General features: G+C 42.3%; 1 protein-coding gene across 1 annotated transcript; it reads left to right on the forward strand.

The window, feature by feature from the left end:
- Nucleotides 1-2797: 2797 nt before the first annotated feature.
- On the forward strand, nt 2798-15170 carry LOC111972847 (xaa-Arg dipeptidase). The gene is made up of 7 exons (XM_023999967.2): nt 2798-3634; nt 7631-7779; nt 8286-8428; nt 8629-8783; nt 11600-11735; nt 11873-11980; nt 14560-15170. The coding sequence occupies exons 1-7, from the start codon at nt 3221-3223 to the stop codon at nt 14748-14750; spliced, it is 1296 nt and encodes a 431-aa protein (XP_023855735.1). The 5' UTR covers nt 2798-3220; the 3' UTR covers nt 14751-15170.
- The last annotated feature ends 2908 nt before the right edge of the window (nt 15171-18078 follow it).

Here is an 18078-nt window from a genome sequence, read left to right on the forward strand (position 1 = left end):
CTGAGATGGCACAAACTTCTTAATGCCAGTCAGTCTTCCCATAAATGTATGGGTTTATTACTCTACATCTAATATTATATGTTAGATTAATCTAATACATATTACAGATGTAGGATCTTAATCGGATCACCCTGTTGCAGGAGAACTTTCCTCCAAGGCAGGAAATTTTAAAATGTAATGTATTTTTAGTTTTAAAAAGGCTTCTGAAGTTTAATTTCCACTTTGAAATTTGAGACTTGATTTTCCCTTATGAAAATCTATCAACGCTTACAAAAATGCCCGTTAATTATAATTCACGTTTCCTGTTGCTGCACCCTTATTTTCCTGCTGTAGCAAACCTGCACAAATGAAGATCCTACATCTGTATACAACATCAGAGAATGAGTAGTACTTTAGTTTCAGTATTAATGGCAGTGGTTGAGGATAATTTACACAACAGTGAAAAATAAACTAGCAACAAACGTATGTAATGCTGTGTGTCCACTTTGAACAGTGCAACTAACCTTGTTTTATTCAACCAGGCTGAATATCAGCCAACTCTCCTATCTCAATTGCTGTTGTAGACTGAAGTAAATGGATGAGTGCCCCCTCTGACCATATATCATTATGCAACATGTTTACTCAGCCTGAAGAACATTTGATCTGGCACATACAGTTGTGGCCAAAAGTTTTGAGAATGAGACAAATATTAATTTTCACAAAGTCTGCTGCCTCAGTTTGTATGATGGCAATTTGCATATCCTCCAGAATGTTATGAAGAGTGATAAGATGAATTGCAATTAATTGCAAAGTCCCTCTTTGCCATGCAAATTAAGTGAATCCCCCAAAAACATTTCCACTGCATTTCAGCCCTGCCACAAAAGGACCAGCTGACATCATGTCAGTGATTCTCTCGTTAACACAGGTTTGAGTGTTGACGAGCACAAGGCTGGAGATCACTCTGTCATGCTGATTGAGTTTGAATAACAGACTGGAAGCTTCAAAAGGAGGGTGGTGCTTGGAATAGTCGTTCTTCCTCTGTCAACCATGGTTACCTGCAAGGAAACACGTGCCGTCATCATTGCTTTGCACAAAAAGGGCTTCACAGGCAAGGACACTGCTGCCAGTAAGATTGCACCTAAATCAACCATTTATCGGATCATCAAGAACTTCAAGGAGAGCGGCTCAATTGTTGTGAAGAAGGCTTCAGGGCGCCCAAGGAAGTCCAGCAAGCGCCAGGACCGTCTCCTAAAGTTGATTCAGCTGGGGGATCGGGGCACCACCAGTACAGAGCTTGCTCAGGAATGGCAGCAGGCAGGTGTGAGTGCATCTGCACGCACAGTGAGGCGAACACTTTTGGAGGATGGCCTGGTGTCAAGAAGGGCAGCAAAGAAGCCACTTCTCTCCAGGAAAAACATCAGGGAAAGACTGATATTCTGCAAAAGGTACAGGGATAGGATGATGAATCCCATTTCCGATTGTTTGGGGCATCCGGAAAAAAGCTTGTCTGGAGAAGACAAGGTGAGCTCTACCATCAGTCCTGTGTCATGTCAACAGTAAAGCATCCTGAGACCATTCATGTGTGGGGTTGCTTCTCAGCCAAGGGAGTGGGCTCACTCACAATTTTGCCTAAGAAAACAGCCATGAATAAAGAATGGTACCAACACATCCTCCGAGAGCAACTTCTCCCAACCATCCAGGAACAGTTTGGTGACGAACAATGCCTTTTCCAGCATGATGGAGCATCTTGCCATAAGGCAAAAGTGATAACTAAGTGGCTCGGGGAACAAAACATCGATATTTTGGCTCCATGGCCAGGAAACTCCCCAGACTTTAATCCCATTGAGAGCTTGTGGTCATCCCTCAAGAGGCAGGTGGACAAACAAAACCCCACAAATTCTGACAAACTCCAAGCATTGATTATGCAAGAATGGGCTGCCATCAGTCAGGATGTGRCCCAGAAGTTAATTGACAGCATGCCAGGGTGGATTGCAGAGGTCTTGAAAAAGAAGGCTCAACACTGCAAATATTGACTCTTTGCATCAACTTCATGTAATTGTCAATAAAAGCCTTTGACACTTATGAAATGCTTGTAATTATACTATAACGTAGTAACATCTGACAAAATCTAAAGACACTGAAGCAGCAAACTTTGTGGAAATTAATATTTGTGTCATTCTCAACTTTTGGCCACGACTGTAGAGCTATTCTTCATGTAGGATAATATTTTTATTTTGGGGGGGCAGATATATGATAGCAAAATGTGTAGATTTGCAGAAAATTTGCTTTAAAACTGCAAATTCTTCTCTCAGTCCCATACTGAAATGTGTAGACTAGCAGGAAATTGACTTTAAACTGCCACATGTTCTCCCAGCCTCATGGCAAAATGTGAACAAAATCACAAGATGCGCTATAAAATAGCAAAAAATTATCTCTGCCCCATGGCAAAAACTGAATTGCAGAAAATGTGCTTTAAAACGGCAACATGTTCACTTAGCCTCATTACAAAATGTATAGAATAGCATTATAAAACAGCACATTGTTCTCAATGCACCATGGCAAAATGTGTTGAAATGCAGTAAATTGGCTGATTTCCCCAAAAAACTGTCGGTGCCCCGGGCCCCAAATGCAGAAGTCCGGCCCTGGTGTAACATTCCCGTTATAAAACATAAACATGCCCTTTGACCAATATTTAAACTCCAACACACAGAGCAAATGAAGAGTTCCTACTGTGTCTGCAGTCCAGTGTTTAGTGCTGACTCAGTCGACTCGTTATAAATGGCTCGGGTGGCGCAGTGGTCTAGGGCGCCACCAGAGTCTCTGGGTTCGCGCCCAGGCTCTGTCGCAGCCGGCCGTGACCTGGAGGTCCGTGTGGCGACGCACAATTGGCCTAGCGTCGTCCGGGTTAGGGAGGGTTTGGCCAGTAGGGATATCCTTGTCTCATCGCGCTCCAGCGACTCCTGTGGCGGGCCGGGCGCAGTGCGCGCTAACCAAGGGGGCCAGGTGCACGGTGTTTCCTCCGACACATTGGTGCGGCTGGCTTCCGGGTTGGAGGCGCGCTGTGTTAAGAAGCAGTGCTTGGTTGGGTTGTACTTCGGAGGCTTCGTGGCTTTCAACCTTCGTCTCTCCCGAGCCCGTACGGGAGTTGTAGCGATGAGACAAGATAGTAATTACTAGCGATTGGATACCACGAAAATTGGGGAGAAAAGGGGATAAAATTTAAAAAATTTAAATTAAAAAAATGGCTCAGCACACTACAGATACGCTCGTGGAGCTAAAACAAAAGGTTGGCAGTTGTATCGACGAAGCCAAAGACAGGCTTCATCGTCTTAGTAAAGACATATGGAGTTGCCCAGAACTCGCATATGAAGAAAGAAAGTCCCACGACAGGTTAGTTACATTTTTCTCAGAGGAGAAGGGGTGGACTGTGGACAGTCATTTTAAGCTCGAGACAGCATTCCGTGCCGTATGGGGACCTGTCGGTGGCAAGGAGAACAATAATGTCATAAATGTTGGTTTCTTGAGTGAATACGACGCACTGCCGGGCATTGGACATGCATGTGGCCATAACCTCATTGCCGAAATAGGAGCTGCTGCAGCGATCGGATTAAAAGCTTTGGTAGAACGCACACCCGATTTTCCCGTCCCTGTACAGGTAAAATGTTTGAAAATATATTTTACGTGCATGCTCACAGTTTCATGAAAATGTTGATGCAAACGGTTTAAAAATGAGAAAGTATGCCTACTGTTTTGCTTCATGATTTGTCAACTCTTGCACAATTTAGCAGTCCATATTGGAAGCAGGTTCACCGACATAACAGGTCGTGCGAGCCAGCCACAAAGCAAGTGCGAAGCACGCTCTCCACTTAACCTCCAGTGTTCATTGTAGTATTTAGTATTTTATTAGGATCCTCATTAGTTACTACTAAAGCAGCAGCGATTTTTCCGGGGACCACTCAAAACAGAAAGAATGACATAATACATAACATTAATAGGCCTACAGCAAAAAGGACAGAATAAGAAGAATACACACTTTAGTACATTTATGCATTAGCATTCCATTCATAATGTTCTCATAACGGCAACACTGCAGCCATTTAATTTTCCCATATATTGCGATCCATTGCTTTACTGTTACAGGTCCTGATATCCTAATCTCACGGCACCAGTTGTTCTGTAAACACCATAGTGAATCTCTCACATTAGGAACCATCTGTGTCCTTTCTTCATAATCACGTGACTCATAGACACTACTGAATGCAAGTGCAACACCAGAAAATATGAAGGCAATACTTGTGTGGAGTTTCACTTTTCACTGAAGTCGTTAACTCCTGCTCAGTTCCCCTGTCGTGAACAGAGACACATATCATATCGAGTTGCACCTACATTTCACCCCTGCTATGTTCTCATAACGTGAACGCAGCAACCATGAATCGTATGGGGTTGCACGCACTCAGATAAATTCCCCCGCCGTGAATAAAGCAAAAGTGAAAACACCTCACTCCCGCCAGAGTTACACAAGCAAAAACTCCTCACAGAAATGTTGCATCAGCCTACACCTAAACATTACCGATCTGACGGTAATGGGGCTCCCGAGTGGCGCAGCAGTCTACGGCACTGCATCTTAGTGCAAGAGGCGTCACTACAGACCTTTTTTCCCGTAGGGAAACGCATAATTGGCCCAGCGTCGTCCGGGTTTGGCCGGGGTAGGCCGTCATTGTAAATAACAATTTGTTCTTAAAACTGGCTTGCCTAGTTAAACTTAAAAAATATGTGATGGAAATGAGTTGATTTTTCAGTCTGATCAACTGTAGTCTACTGTGATCAACTGTAGGCTACTGATTACAACCACAGCTGCATATTCTACAAGCATAGCTGTGCCTTGTCCCCCCATGCAAGGGTGAAGACATTTGTAATGTTGTGTATTTATAGTCCATTTCTTTGTGTTAGGAGAAAATCGTTTTATCCTAACACAAACACATGGGCTATTGTTAGTAAAACGTTTATTGGAGACAGGAGATCAAGTGGAGACATAGGACGAGGTGGATAATTTTATAATAAGGCCGTTTTATTCAAGTGTAAAGATATCAGGCAAAAACGTGCACGGCCCCTTTCTGTCAGATTCTATGAAATCGTCGGAGAAGAGGCCGCTCTAAACAGTACATTCAAATTATATAGGCAACTAGCAAAGTAGGTGGTCTTGTCGTCTGGCCTTCCTCTTGGTCAATCTTGGTCGTGAGTGGTCCTGTTCGGACCAGGTGTCGACGTTCCATTGGCTCTTGACATAGTTCTTTGTCTTGAGTCACACCCTTGGAAAGAATGTGTATGTCTAAATGATGTTTCAGGGCCTGTCCTGAGTGGGGTGTGTGTGTGTCTGAGGTTAGGATCTAATGAGATCGGCATGTGTGCCTAAGGACAAAGAGAGGGTGGGTCATTTGTTACAAAGGATAGCCTATGTTGGAATGTTGTTATACTAGTCTCCAGATCTATTTCAATTTCTACACTATAAATACATCAAATCATTTTCTGAAAATGTGAATGGATCGAATTTGGTTTATATTTAAACTTGGGTTGGCTAGGCTACCTTGACCTTTTCAAACCACAATTATTAAACAACACAACAGTGATGGCATAGACTGTGAATAACTTTTTAAATTGCAGTTGCATAGGCCTACACGATGGAAACCTGCATCATGCAAGCTCAGCCCTGTGAGTTCTATTGTCCAGTTGTTGTCTGTGTAAAGGAAACCCCCCCCCCCTTAGTCTAGTAAATATAATGAATATAAACAAGTTCAAGGTTGCTGCAGTTTGACAGGGTTTTCATCCTCCCTAGGGTCAAGAGTTTTTCATAAACCATGTGAACTGATTAGAAAAACTCTGGTCCTGTCCTAGCCCACACAAAACCTTTTTTACAACTGATCAATCACTGTCATACCCGATAGGGTCTGGATATATACCAGATCAGGAAAAACTCTGGGCCATGTTTTTTTTTGCCCCACCACCCTGGGACCTGTGGTGCCACCTCTGCCTGAGGGTGCGTGTTCTCCTCCTGGGAGTCTGCTGTTAGTCATTTAACATATTTATTGTAAAGAAACGGTACTGAGTGTGTTATATACTGTACACTCAGTGGCCAGTTTATTAGCTACTCAAACGTTCATGAAAATGGTTTGTTCCTACAGACATTGAGTCAAGTGGCCGTGGCTTGCTACATAAAGCAGGCAGACAGACATCGAGGCATTCAGTTACTGTTCGATTGAACAGCAACTTTGAGCATGGTATGATCGTCGGTGCCAGGCGCGCCAGTTCCAGGATCTCAGAAACTGGCGGGCTTCCTGGGTTTGTCAAGCACAACTGTGTCTAGGGTTTACAGAGAATGGTGCTTCAAACACAAAATATCCAGTCAGCTGTAGTCTTGTGGGCGAAAACAACTCTTTGATGAGAGAGGTCGAAGGAGAATGTGGCTGGTCTTAGACGATCCCGCTGGTGAAGAAGCCGGATGTGGAGGTCCTGGGCTGGCATGGTTACGCGTGGTTTGCGGCTGTGTAATGATCATGAATGTTTAATTAGCATCTTAATATGACACACCTGTCATGTGGAAGGTTTATCTTGGCTAAATGCTCACTAACAGGGATGTAAACAAGGATAAATGCTCACTAACAGGGATGTAAACACATTTGTGCACAAAATTTGAGAAATTAGCATTTTGTGCATATGGAACATTCCTGGGATCTTTTGACATTTTACATGTTGCATTTATATTTTTGTTCAGTATAGATGGGTGTATCTAATAAACTGGCCACTGAGTGTATATTAGAAGTGAGTCAAAATAGGCTGCCATTATGTTTTTTATTATGTACTAACCATGCTGTCACTGGTGTAGTGGAGGGTATATGCAGGGATATGCTGTATACCCACTTATTTTTCAGTGGGCATTGTGTAAACTCACATCTTAATCCCCACTGATACGCATCAAAGTAGTGTAGTGGAGGTATATGCTGTATCAATTAATAGGGCTGATAGAACAGATCGTAATGTTTAGCTTAAAATGTTGATAAACTATTATTTATTCACATTTTAGGCACAACAATGTACACATGGCAGTAGGCCTAAGCGTAAATGTTCAAAAATGCAATTTGCGGGAAAACACTGTTCTAAAATGTGCACCGCAAATGCAAGAGGTTTCATGGACAGAGATGGAAATATTCGTTATAAAGATGCAACAACTATCATGGGTTGCTAATATGACTAGGATAATGCCTTTGGCTGCTAGACAATGAAAGATCGTGGAAAGAAAACCAATAGAACAGGAGAACGCATATGAGGAAGTCTTTATAAAAATAATTGCCTATAAATATTGCTGGCTATTATCTCCACATGCAAATAAAAGCCTCACTCTGGGAAAGAAAATCAGCTCTGCATTGTTGCCACCTCACTGAAACCCCCAACTCTAGGGTAACCTCCCTTACACATCCAATAACCTGAAGCATCATTCTTGAGTGCATTGTAAAATAGGATGTGCATGAACCTAATGCTCATTTTATTTTGGTATATGCCCTCTCATCTACAGTGTGCCATTTATTGGCTTGTAATAGCTCTGAAAAGGGTTAGAAGTTTTTCTGGACACATTGACCAGCCAACTCTTCCTCCACAGGTGACAGTGTTGGGAACCCCAGCAGAGGAGGATGGAGGGGGTAAAATCGACCTGATAAGGGAGAGGGCGTTTGATGGCATGGACGTGGTATTCATGGCTCATCCCTCACAGGAGGATGCTTCTTGGCTGCCAGATGTGGCTGAACATGAGTAAGGTTATTTCAAGGGCTCACACACAAGTCTTTTGTTGGGAAACAATTGGGAAACATACACAATCTTTCATAATCCCACTTCTCATAGTTAATGGCTGCTAGAACGGATAACATATTAGGTAGAGATCCATGTTGTAGAGTGCAATCCATTGTTGAAACCCCTTTGTAAAATATGCATGAACTCTGTACTGGGGCCCCTAGCTGCATTGCAGAGTGCTATTTCAGGCTGCAGTCAGACCAGTTGCAACATGTGAGATACTGCTGATGAGTCTCAGAATAAACCAGACCAACGTCATGACTCTGAGGCCTAGGTCTGGTTTCTTGTTTCATTACCAGTGAAAGGCATAAATTGATACACACTCAAAAATGTTGTAAGTGGTGCTGACTAATAGAATAGTAAACTTGTGTAAAATTAAAAATATTCAGATAGTCGCACACTCTAAATATGCTCCCAATATTTTATGGGTAAAGACCAACGTTTTGGCACAATTTTTCTATTTCCAGTGTCATAGTGAGATACCATGGCAAGGCATCTCATGCTGCAGCCTATCCCTGGGAAGGGGTCAACGCGCTAGACGCTGCTGTGCTTGCCTACAATAACCTTTCAGTGCTCAGACAGCAACTCAAGCCAGACTGGAGAATCCACGGTGAGGAACAGCTCAGTTAACATAAACACGTACTGTATGTTCCTCCTGATCTTGTCCTCAAGAGTAATATTTATTTCCACAATAACAACTTCAGAGGCATTTTAAACTCTACGCAGAAGGAATGGGAGGCCTGCAAACTCTATGCAGCAAACATTTACCAAATATAGTTCTACATTGCTTCCTTGTGTGGTCCTGTGCAGGTATCATCAAGCATGGAGGGGTGAAACCCAACATCATCCCTGCCTACACAGAGCTGGAGTACTATCTCCGAACTCCCTCACGTAAAGATTTGCCCACCATCAAGGCCAAGGCTGAGATGTGTTTCAGATCCGCTGCCATGGCAACTGGCTGTGAAGTAAGCACAATGACAACATCACCACAAAGAAAAATAATAATTTAAGAGAAATATGTGAATAACTTATCTTGTTGCGTGTCACACAAATTATTGTTATATTTAACAAATACATTTCCTCAACATAATTTTCCAGAGTAGGGTTTGGTTCAATTCTGAATTGAGTTGTGAATTAGTCTATAATTAAAATTAAATTATTGAATTTTAATTACATTCTAATTGGCCACACTCCACAGGAAGCAGAATTTTTTTATTGAATTTGATTGAAAGGAAGTAGAATTTAATTCAATGAAATTCAAATGGATAATTTATTGCATACATCATTACGCACATGTTTATTTTGACATCATGTATTGTTACCAATACTATGTTTAACATCTTGAAACATTTCATATTTAAAACTCATCCTCCTAAAGTGTATTTAAATCATTACAGTCCTCTGGAAAAATTCTAAGAACATTTTGTAGGTTGTCTGTAATAATTCATAATTCACTTACATAAAATATTTGGGGGGAAAAATAATTTCCCAGAATGCATTGGATCAAACACTCTAGAATTGAAGGGAGCAACCTAACATATCATAGCAAAAATACAAACAAAATCCTGTTTGGCATCTTTCAGTTATATAATCCAGTTTATATTTGAAATAATATCTATATTCTTTGCAGTAATAAGTGGCAGATGCTTTTGGCAAAATGTTTGAGACTCATATGTTTCATGTCTCCATTGATTTCTTTGAATTGGTTTGAATTCAATTCTACTTCCTTCAATTCAAATTCAACATGCTAAGCAAGTGATGCATCCTTTTCCTAGTCTTTTAACTTGTGTAGGCTTTTTGAATGATATCCGCAAACACAAATATAATTGTGCCTTCAGAAAGTATTTATATTCCTTCACTTATTCCACATTTTGTTCTGTAAAAGCCTGAATTCAAAATATATTAAATATATTTAGTTTTCCTCACCCATCTACACAATACCCCATAATCACAAAGTGAAAACATGTTTTTAGAAATTCTTTCAAAATCATTGAAAATAATTTACAGAAGTATTCACACCCCTGAGTCAATACTTTGTTGTAGATGCACCGTTAGCGTAAGTCTGTAAGAGCTTTGCACACCTGGATTGTACAATATTTGTCCATTATTCTTTTAAAAAAATGTCATGCTCTGTCAAGTTATTTTGATGATCATTCCTAAACAGCCATTTTCAAGTCTTGATTTTCAAGCCGATTTAAGTCAACTGTAACTAGGTCACTCAGGAACATTCAACGTCGTCTTTGTAAGCAACTCCAGTGTAGATTTCTTTTAGATTATTGTCCTTCTGAAAGATGAATTAATTTGTCTCCCAGTGTCTGTTGGAAAGCAGACTGAACCAGGTTTTCCTCTAGGATTTTGCCTGCATTCAGTTTCTTTTTATCCCAAAAACTCCCTAGTCCTTGCCAATGACAAACATACCCATAACATGATGCAGCCACGACCATGCTTGAAAATATGAAGAGTGGTACTCAGTGATGTGTTGGATTTGCCTCAATCATACCGCTTTGTATTCATTTCGTTGCCACATTTTTTGCAGTATTACTAAAGTGCCTTGTTGCAAACAGGATGCATGTTTTGGAATATTTTTATTCAGGTGTGCCCAACCTTCTTTGATGTGAGATCTACTTTATCATTTGCCAGCCTGATGAGATCTACCAGTCTCTAAATCTAAACCAACCAACAAAATGTATGAAACGCAACACACCACTGAGTATGGACCTGCTGCTATGATACCTATTTGATACGCAAATATAATGTGGACCAATAACATGTTTTCCACAAATAAGTGCAACTAATTTAATTTCCTACCTTAGTGTGACTTTTGGCATTAGATGGATACTAGTAGTTTTTCATAGTCAGGGCTGTAGCAGCTTGTTGCAAGTCTCATGCAGGCCACAAGGTGGTCATCAGTCATAGTAGATCTGTACTAAATGTGAGAAAATGCAGACTCACAGAGGTAGGTTGATCCAAAAAGGGCTTATAAGTTGAGAGCACATCTTCTTATGTTGGGATACTTCTCCTCCAGCAGTAGCTCCCAGAACTCTTCCTTCATCTCAGTGGTTGCCCTGGATTTCAGCTGAATGTCATTTTGAAGAGTGAGAATTTCAGTTTCTGCTATAGTTGTGTCCAACTGAACATGTGATCCCATTTTGGAGGCAATGACTTCCACATTTATGTCTGTGCCAAATGGAAAGCATATATGAGTGGCAATAGGCTCAAGTGATGCAACTGTCAAACTCAGATACGATGCTCTGGACTTATTGAACACGGAAAGAGACCATGCAACTCATTATGCGATATGTTAAGCACATTTTTACTCCTGAATTTATTTAAGCTGGCCATAACAAAGAGTTTGAATACTTATTGACTCAAGACAATTAAGTTACAATTTTTTATTAATAACATTTTTTTTTTTCAAACCAAATTCCACTTTGACATTATGGTGTAGATCAGAGGCACAATCTCAATTGAATCCATTTAAAATTCAGGCTGTAACACAACAAAATGTAGAAAAAGTCAAGAGTTGTGAATACTTTCTGAAGGCACTGTATGTCATGACTGCGTTTTCACGAATTTGCTAATATAATCATCAAGCCTATTTAAAAGATTAGGGGACATGATACGGAAGTAAAGCGGAAGAGGCGGTTACTTTTACAGGATATTCAAATTCTGATTCCTGTTGGGTGTGGCCAATGAGTTGAATATAATTAAATTCAGATATTCCAAATTGACCCTAACCCTGATCCAAAGCGATTTACCCCAAAATATAATTTTTTTAAAGGTTGAACTGGAGTTCGCAAGGAATGCCTTTCACAACGTCCTGCGGAATCCCACCCTGCATGGGTTGTATGAGGTAAACGGCAAGGCTTTGGGGATGGAATTTACTACAGGTGAAGAGGTCCTCAAAAACTCCTTTGGTAAGACAGCAGCTCAGCTGTGCATCCATCACTGTGCTTTCCACGGGCCGTATTGTGGTCAATGTTCTTGTTATGCAATGAAACTGTAATGCTGTAATGTAGAATGAAAGACCTTTGATTGTTTGTAATCTCCACAGGCTCCACAGACTTTGGAAATGTGTCTTTTATTGTACCTGGAATCCACCCTTACTTTTACATTGGCTCAGATGCTCTAAACCACACAGAGGAATACACCGTAGCTGCTGGTATGTCTTTATCATACACCTGAAATCAATTAGAAATGCAGTAGATACAGTGCATTCGGAAAGTATTCAGACCCCTTGACTTTTTCCACATTTTGTTACGTTACAGCCTTATTCTAAAATTGAATAAATCGTTTTTTGTTTTTTCCCCTCATCAATCTATACACAATACCCCGTAATGAAAAAGCCAAAACAGGTTTTCTGAAATTTTAGCAAATGTATTAAAAATAAAACACTGAAATATAACATTTACATAAGTATTCAGACTCTTTACTCAGTACTTTGTTGAAGCACCTTTGGCAGGGATTACAGCCTTGAGTCTTCTTGGGTATGACACTACAAGCTTGGCACACCTGTATTTGGAGAGTTTCTTCCATTCTTCTCTGAAAATTCTCTCAAGCTCTGTCAAGGTGGATTAGGGCCACTCAAGGACATTCAGAGACTTGTCCCGAAATGCAGGAGTGGCTGTCTTGGCTGTGCGCTTAGGGTCGTTGTCCTGTTGGAAGGTGAACCTTCGCTAGAGTCTGAGGTCCTAGGCACTCTGGAACAGGTTTTCATCAAGTATCTCTCTGTACTTTGCTCCATTCATCTTTCCCTCAATCCTGACTAGTCACCCAGTCCCTGCCGCTGAAAAACATCCCCACAGCATGATGCTGCCACCACCATTCTTCGTCACCGTAGGGATGGTGCCAGCTGTCCTCCAGATCTGACGCTTGGCATTCAGGCCAAAGAGTTCAATCTTGCTTTCATCAGTCCAGAGAATCTTGTTTCTCATGGTCTGAGTCCTAGCAAGCTATCATGTGCCTTTTACTGAGGAGTGGCTTCCGTCTGGCCACTCTACCATAAAGACCTGATTGGTGGAGTGTTGCAGAGATAGTTATCCTTCTGGAAGGTTCTCCAATCTCCACAGAGGAACTCTGGAGCTCTATTAGAGTGACCATCAGGTTCTTGGTCATCTCCCTGACCAAGGCCCTTCTCCCCCGATTGCTCAGTTTGGCTCTGCGGTCAGCTCTAGGAAGAGTCTTGGTGGTGCCAAACTTCTTTAATTTAAGAATGATGGAGGCCACTGTGTTCTTGGGGACCTTCAATGTTGCCATTCCCCAGATCTGTACCGCGACTCAATCCTGTCTCGGAGCTCTACGGACAATTCCTTTGACCTCATGTCTTGGTTTTTGCTCTGACATGCACTATCAACTGTGGGACCTTATATAGACAGGTGTGCCTTTTCAAATCATGTCCAATCAATGGAATTTACCACAGGTGGACTCCAATCAAGTTGTAGAAACATCTTAAGGATGATCAATGGAAACAGGATGCACCTGAGCTAAATTTTGAGTCTCATAGCAAAGGGTCTGAATACTAAAGTAATTAAGGTGTATATATATATATATATTTTTTTTTTATAAATCTGCAAACATTTCAAAAAAACTGTTTTTGCTTTGTCATTATGGGGTATTGTGTGTAGATTGATGAGAAAAACAAATCATTGAATCAATTTTAGAGTCTGTAACGTATCAAAATGTGGAAAATGGGAAGGGGTCTGAATACTTTCTGAATGAGCTGTAGTCTGCTCCATTAGATAGATAAAAGTAGTTTTTTTTCCCAGTTCAGTAAGTCTTTATTGTCCCAGAAGGGCAATTTGAGTGCAGCATAAAAATAAAAATCTGTATAAAACATAAACAGGTTTGCCTACCCGTCTTACAGTAACTGTCCAGTGAAAATATAGGTACAGTACATCAAAACTATGAAATAACACATGGAATCATGTAGTAACCAAAAAAGTGTGTAACACTCTTGATGCCAAGTGTGCAAAGAGTGTCTGTTACTTGAATTTGTGAAGCATTTATTTGGGCTGCAACTTCTGAGGCTTGTAACTCTAATGAACTTATCCTCTGCAGCAGAGGTAACTCTGGGTCTTCTTTTCCTGTGGCGGTCCTCATGAGAACCCGTTTCATCATAGCGCTTGATGGTTTTTGTGACTGCACTTGAAGAAACTTTCAAAGTTCTTGAAATTTTCCATATTGACTGACCTTCATGCCTTGAAGTAATGATGAATTGTCATTTCTCTTTGCTTTTTTGAGCTGTTCTTGCCATAAAATGGACTTGGTCTTTTACCAAATAGGGCTATCTTCTGTATACCACCCCTACCTTGTCACAACACAACTGATTTGCTCAATTGCATTAAGAAGGAAAGAAATTCCACAAATTAACTTTTAACAAGGCACACCTGTTAGTTGAAATGCATTCCATGTGACTACCTCATGAAGCTGGATGAGAGAATGCCAAGAGTGTGTAAAGCTGTCATCAAGGCAAAGGGTGGCTATTTGAAGAATCTCAAATATAAAATATATTTTGATTTGTTTAACATTTTTGTTGGTTACTACATGATTCCATATGTGTTATTTCATAGTTTTGATGTCTTCACTATTATTCTACAATGTAGAAAATAGTACAAATAAAGAAAAACCTTGCAATGAGTAGGTGTGTCCAAACTTTTGACTGGTACTGTATATTATGTAATATAGTATTCAATAATTTTCCACATAGGCTTACTTGTGTGTGTCTCTGAATCCATCGTCTAGGTGATGATAAAGCTCAGTTCTACACCCTGCGGGTGGCCAAGGCCCTGGCCATGACAGCACTGGATGTGCTGCTGTGCCCAGAGCTGCTGCAGAGAGCCAGAGAGGACTTAAAGGAGGCTAACCTAAAGGAGGAGCGGGCCCTGAGAGGGGCCTCAGAGGCCAAACATTGTGGAGGGGCAGCCCAGCACTGAACCACATACTGTATACTAACAGTAGGCTCTGGCAGATAGTCTACCATGTCATCTCCTGCCGACCTGATTCAACCAATCAACTTCATGATCTCATTGAAATGAATTAGCTAACTTAGTGCGGAGCTAGAACAAAACCCTGTGATCTGTAGCTCTCTATTGACCAACGTTTGTGTTCACTGATCTTTCTGGTCAACGGTAACCATAATAGAGTGAAATACTACTGACCCACAGGTCAGTTTTGATATTCCAACAGCTGATGATGGGCTATTGATTGGAGGAAAATCTTAATAAACTTGATATTCAGCCATTCAATAGGCCCTAAAAGCACTATTTGGTGCTTCTACCAAAGATATGAGCCTCTGTTATGTGTGAGCACTTGAATTGTTATTATCATTACATTATAAAAACACCCTCATTACATTTTGTAAAGCTTTTTTTTTGTAGGATATACCTTTCCAGGCTTTGATTGAAATTAGGCTTAATTCCAAGCAGATGTCATATCAATGTGGCATTGGAAAAGCAGGTACAATTTAAAATACTTTGCTCGCCTGATCACTGGGCTCAAAGAACCAATCACACAATGTCTGTTGGAGACAGACAGGTCTCCATATAAGGCGCCATTCGCCCGCCCACTGGTCATTCTCGCCTATCTTCCTTGCGGAAGAGACTATGCTCACTAAAGCTGTCTTCCGCATGACTAGATCACTGTCTTCCTACTAAACTGTTCTCAAGCGAACAGTGAGGTTAACACTGCCAAACGTGGGGCCTCAGCTCCTGTCGATGGTGTTGAGTACTGACCAAAAGGAAAGTTTTGTTTTGAGTATACAGCTAGCTATCGAGACTTGGTTAGCCCACGCCGCAAGGCTCGCTGGAAAGTTAGCTAAACACACCAGCAATACTACCTGCAAAAGTAACATTGCTAGCTCCCGTCTCTTGTCTAGCTAGCTTGAAAGCTAGCTAAAAACACTACAACGGGCTAGCTCTCGCCAAGTAACATGCTCAGTCAGCACTCACTTTCCCGTGCACCCTGTGCACAGTATGGACTTTCCAAAGACCGCCCTCAAGTGAAGGCTGTGTAGAGCAGTCCCTTCGTGGGCCCTATCACCCTTACAGCCTGCAGGCGAGGAGGCTTCCCCGCAACCTCAACCCACATGGGTGGAGGTAGCAGAGAGTTACCCAAAGGACCTCAAACCGCTGTTTGATGAGCTTGCAGCGGGGGAAGGGGAAGGGGACCTTGTCATCGACAAGTTTGATGGCGAGGAAATTACTGGCATCTTCCCAGAGGAAGAAGAGGGGGAAGAGGAAGCCCCAGGCTTGAGGCCCTTTTCCTACCTCAGCGGAGCTAGGATACCCAATGACAGATTCGGACTTATCGATGTCTGCAGACGGACAGTGGTTAGACTCAAGATCGTGGAGGAGGACAAGGGCTTTGTCAAGCCGCCGGTGGTCGAGCCGTCACTGGCTAACCACCTCAACCCCAGTGCCTCGTCAATGACCAGCACTGCTCTCCCTGAAGCATTTCACCGCCTCCATATTCCATAAGGTCTAAATATCTGCGGCACGTTCTGTATGGGCATTGAACGTAACGTCCCTGCTGTTGGCTTACCAGGCCAATTTGTTGCTAGAGATAGGCAATATCTTAGGCAAAGGCACAGTCATCCAGTACCTATGGGACGGGATCTGTCATTGCAGATCTCAACCTCCGGGCCTCCAGAGTCGTCATACAAGGTTGTGGGCGCGCCATGAGCCTTGCGGTGGTGGAGCCTTGTGGCTCAACTTGTCCAGCCTCTCGGACAAGGAAAAGGCAGATTTCCTCCATAGTCCTATCACACCGAAGGAACTGTTTAGGCCTTCTGTCGCCATCATAACCGATACACAAGAACTTCGTACGGTAGGCGAAGCCTTTAACTTCTGCTTGGCCCTCAGATCTGGGTAACGTGGTAACCCGGTCTCCCCTTCCATGAGCCAAGGCCTTGCGGTAGGGAGAGGGCAACACGCTGGCACCAGGATTGTCTGCAACGCAAAACCCTCAGCAATGCAGCAGGCTGCGAACCCTTAGTTCGACTCTCCTAACAGAGGCCTACGGTGGAAGCGGTCCTTCGCTGCTGCCTCATCGAGGTCCCGCCCACTTAATTCCCTCGGGGAAAGAAGGGACGTCCGACCTAGGGGTACGTCTCCAGCGGCAGTGAGGGGCATCCAACAGTTCACTTCGTGTCCCGACCTGCCTCCTCCCGGGTGGAGCACTTCTTTTTTTAAGAGATTAATTTGTTCAAAACCGTTGTCTTTCTCTCTCTTTGAGTCTACTACTCACCACACATTTAGGCACTGCAGTGCTAGCTAGCTGTAGCTTATATTTTCAGTACTATATTCATTCTCTGATCTTTTGATTGGGTGGACAACATGTCAGTTCATGCTGCAAAAGCTCTGATGGGTTTGGTGATGTCCTCCATAAGTTGTCATAATTACTGTGTAAGTCTATGGAAGAGGGTGAGAACCATAAGCCGCCTAGGTTTTCTATTGAAGACAATGTACCCAGAGGAGGACAGAAGCTAGCTGTCCTCCGGCTACACCATGGTGCTACACTACAGAGTGCTGCTGAGGCTACTGTAGACCTTTATTGCAAACACAGTGTGTTTGAATCAATTATTTGTGAATATATTTTGTATGGTTTTATCTAAAAAGGCTAACCTTTTAAATGTTACACAAAATAAATAAATGAATGAAATTCACTGAGGAGGATGGTCCTCCCCTTCCTCCTCTGAGGAGCTTCCACTGTCACAGACTGTCTCTCAGTGCTCCGTAACTGGAAGAGCCCCTCGATCTTCTTCTCACGCACTCCCATAGGGGTAGTGTCATCGTGAACAGGGTGGGGTGAAGTTCACGAGGGTCCCCACAGCTCTGCCACACTATAAATGACCTCGAACTGCTGACAGTGTTTTATTCAAACTGATAAACTTTTTGCTCTTCCTTCGATATTATCATATCCTTGTCAGGACAGACAATACGACTGTAGTGGCATACATCAACACACCAGGGTGTCACTAGCTCTCTGCATCGACACAGACTAGCTGTCAAGACTGTGGAGCAGGGCACACTTCCTCTTATTACGCACGACTCCTCTCATTACTTGTTGTCCAGAGGGAACCTGTTACGGGTAGACTCCATCCTCAGGTGGTGAACCAGATCTGGGAGTGATACGGTCTAGCCGCCGTAGATCTCTTCACATAGCACAAAGACGTGTTGTCTGTTGTTCTTGGCGATAGCAGGATATACACCACTGGGATTGGATGCGCTGGGACACGCTTGGCAAAGGGGTTATTCTCTACGC

Source organism: Salvelinus sp. IW2-2015, linkage group LG14 (assembly GCF_002910315.2).
Source record: "Salvelinus sp. IW2-2015 linkage group LG14, ASM291031v2, whole genome shotgun sequence".
Lineage (NCBI taxonomy): Eukaryota > Metazoa > Chordata > Actinopteri > Salmoniformes > Salmonidae > Salvelinus > Salvelinus sp. IW2-2015.

Bases quoted from the DNA above. Each gene is read 5' to 3' on its own strand.
- LOC111972847 (XM_023999967.2), top strand. From the start codon at position 3,221: ATGGCTCAGCACACTACAGATACGCTCGTGGAGCTAAAACAAAAGGTT. The intron at 3,635-7,630 runs GTAAAATGTTTG...CTTCCTCCACAG, and splicing joins ATTTTCCCGTCCCTGTACAG to GTGACAGTGTTGGGAACCCC. The intron at 8,429-8,628 runs GTGAGGAACAGC...GGTCCTGTGCAG, and splicing joins GCCAGACTGGAGAATCCACG to GTATCATCAAGCATGGAGGG.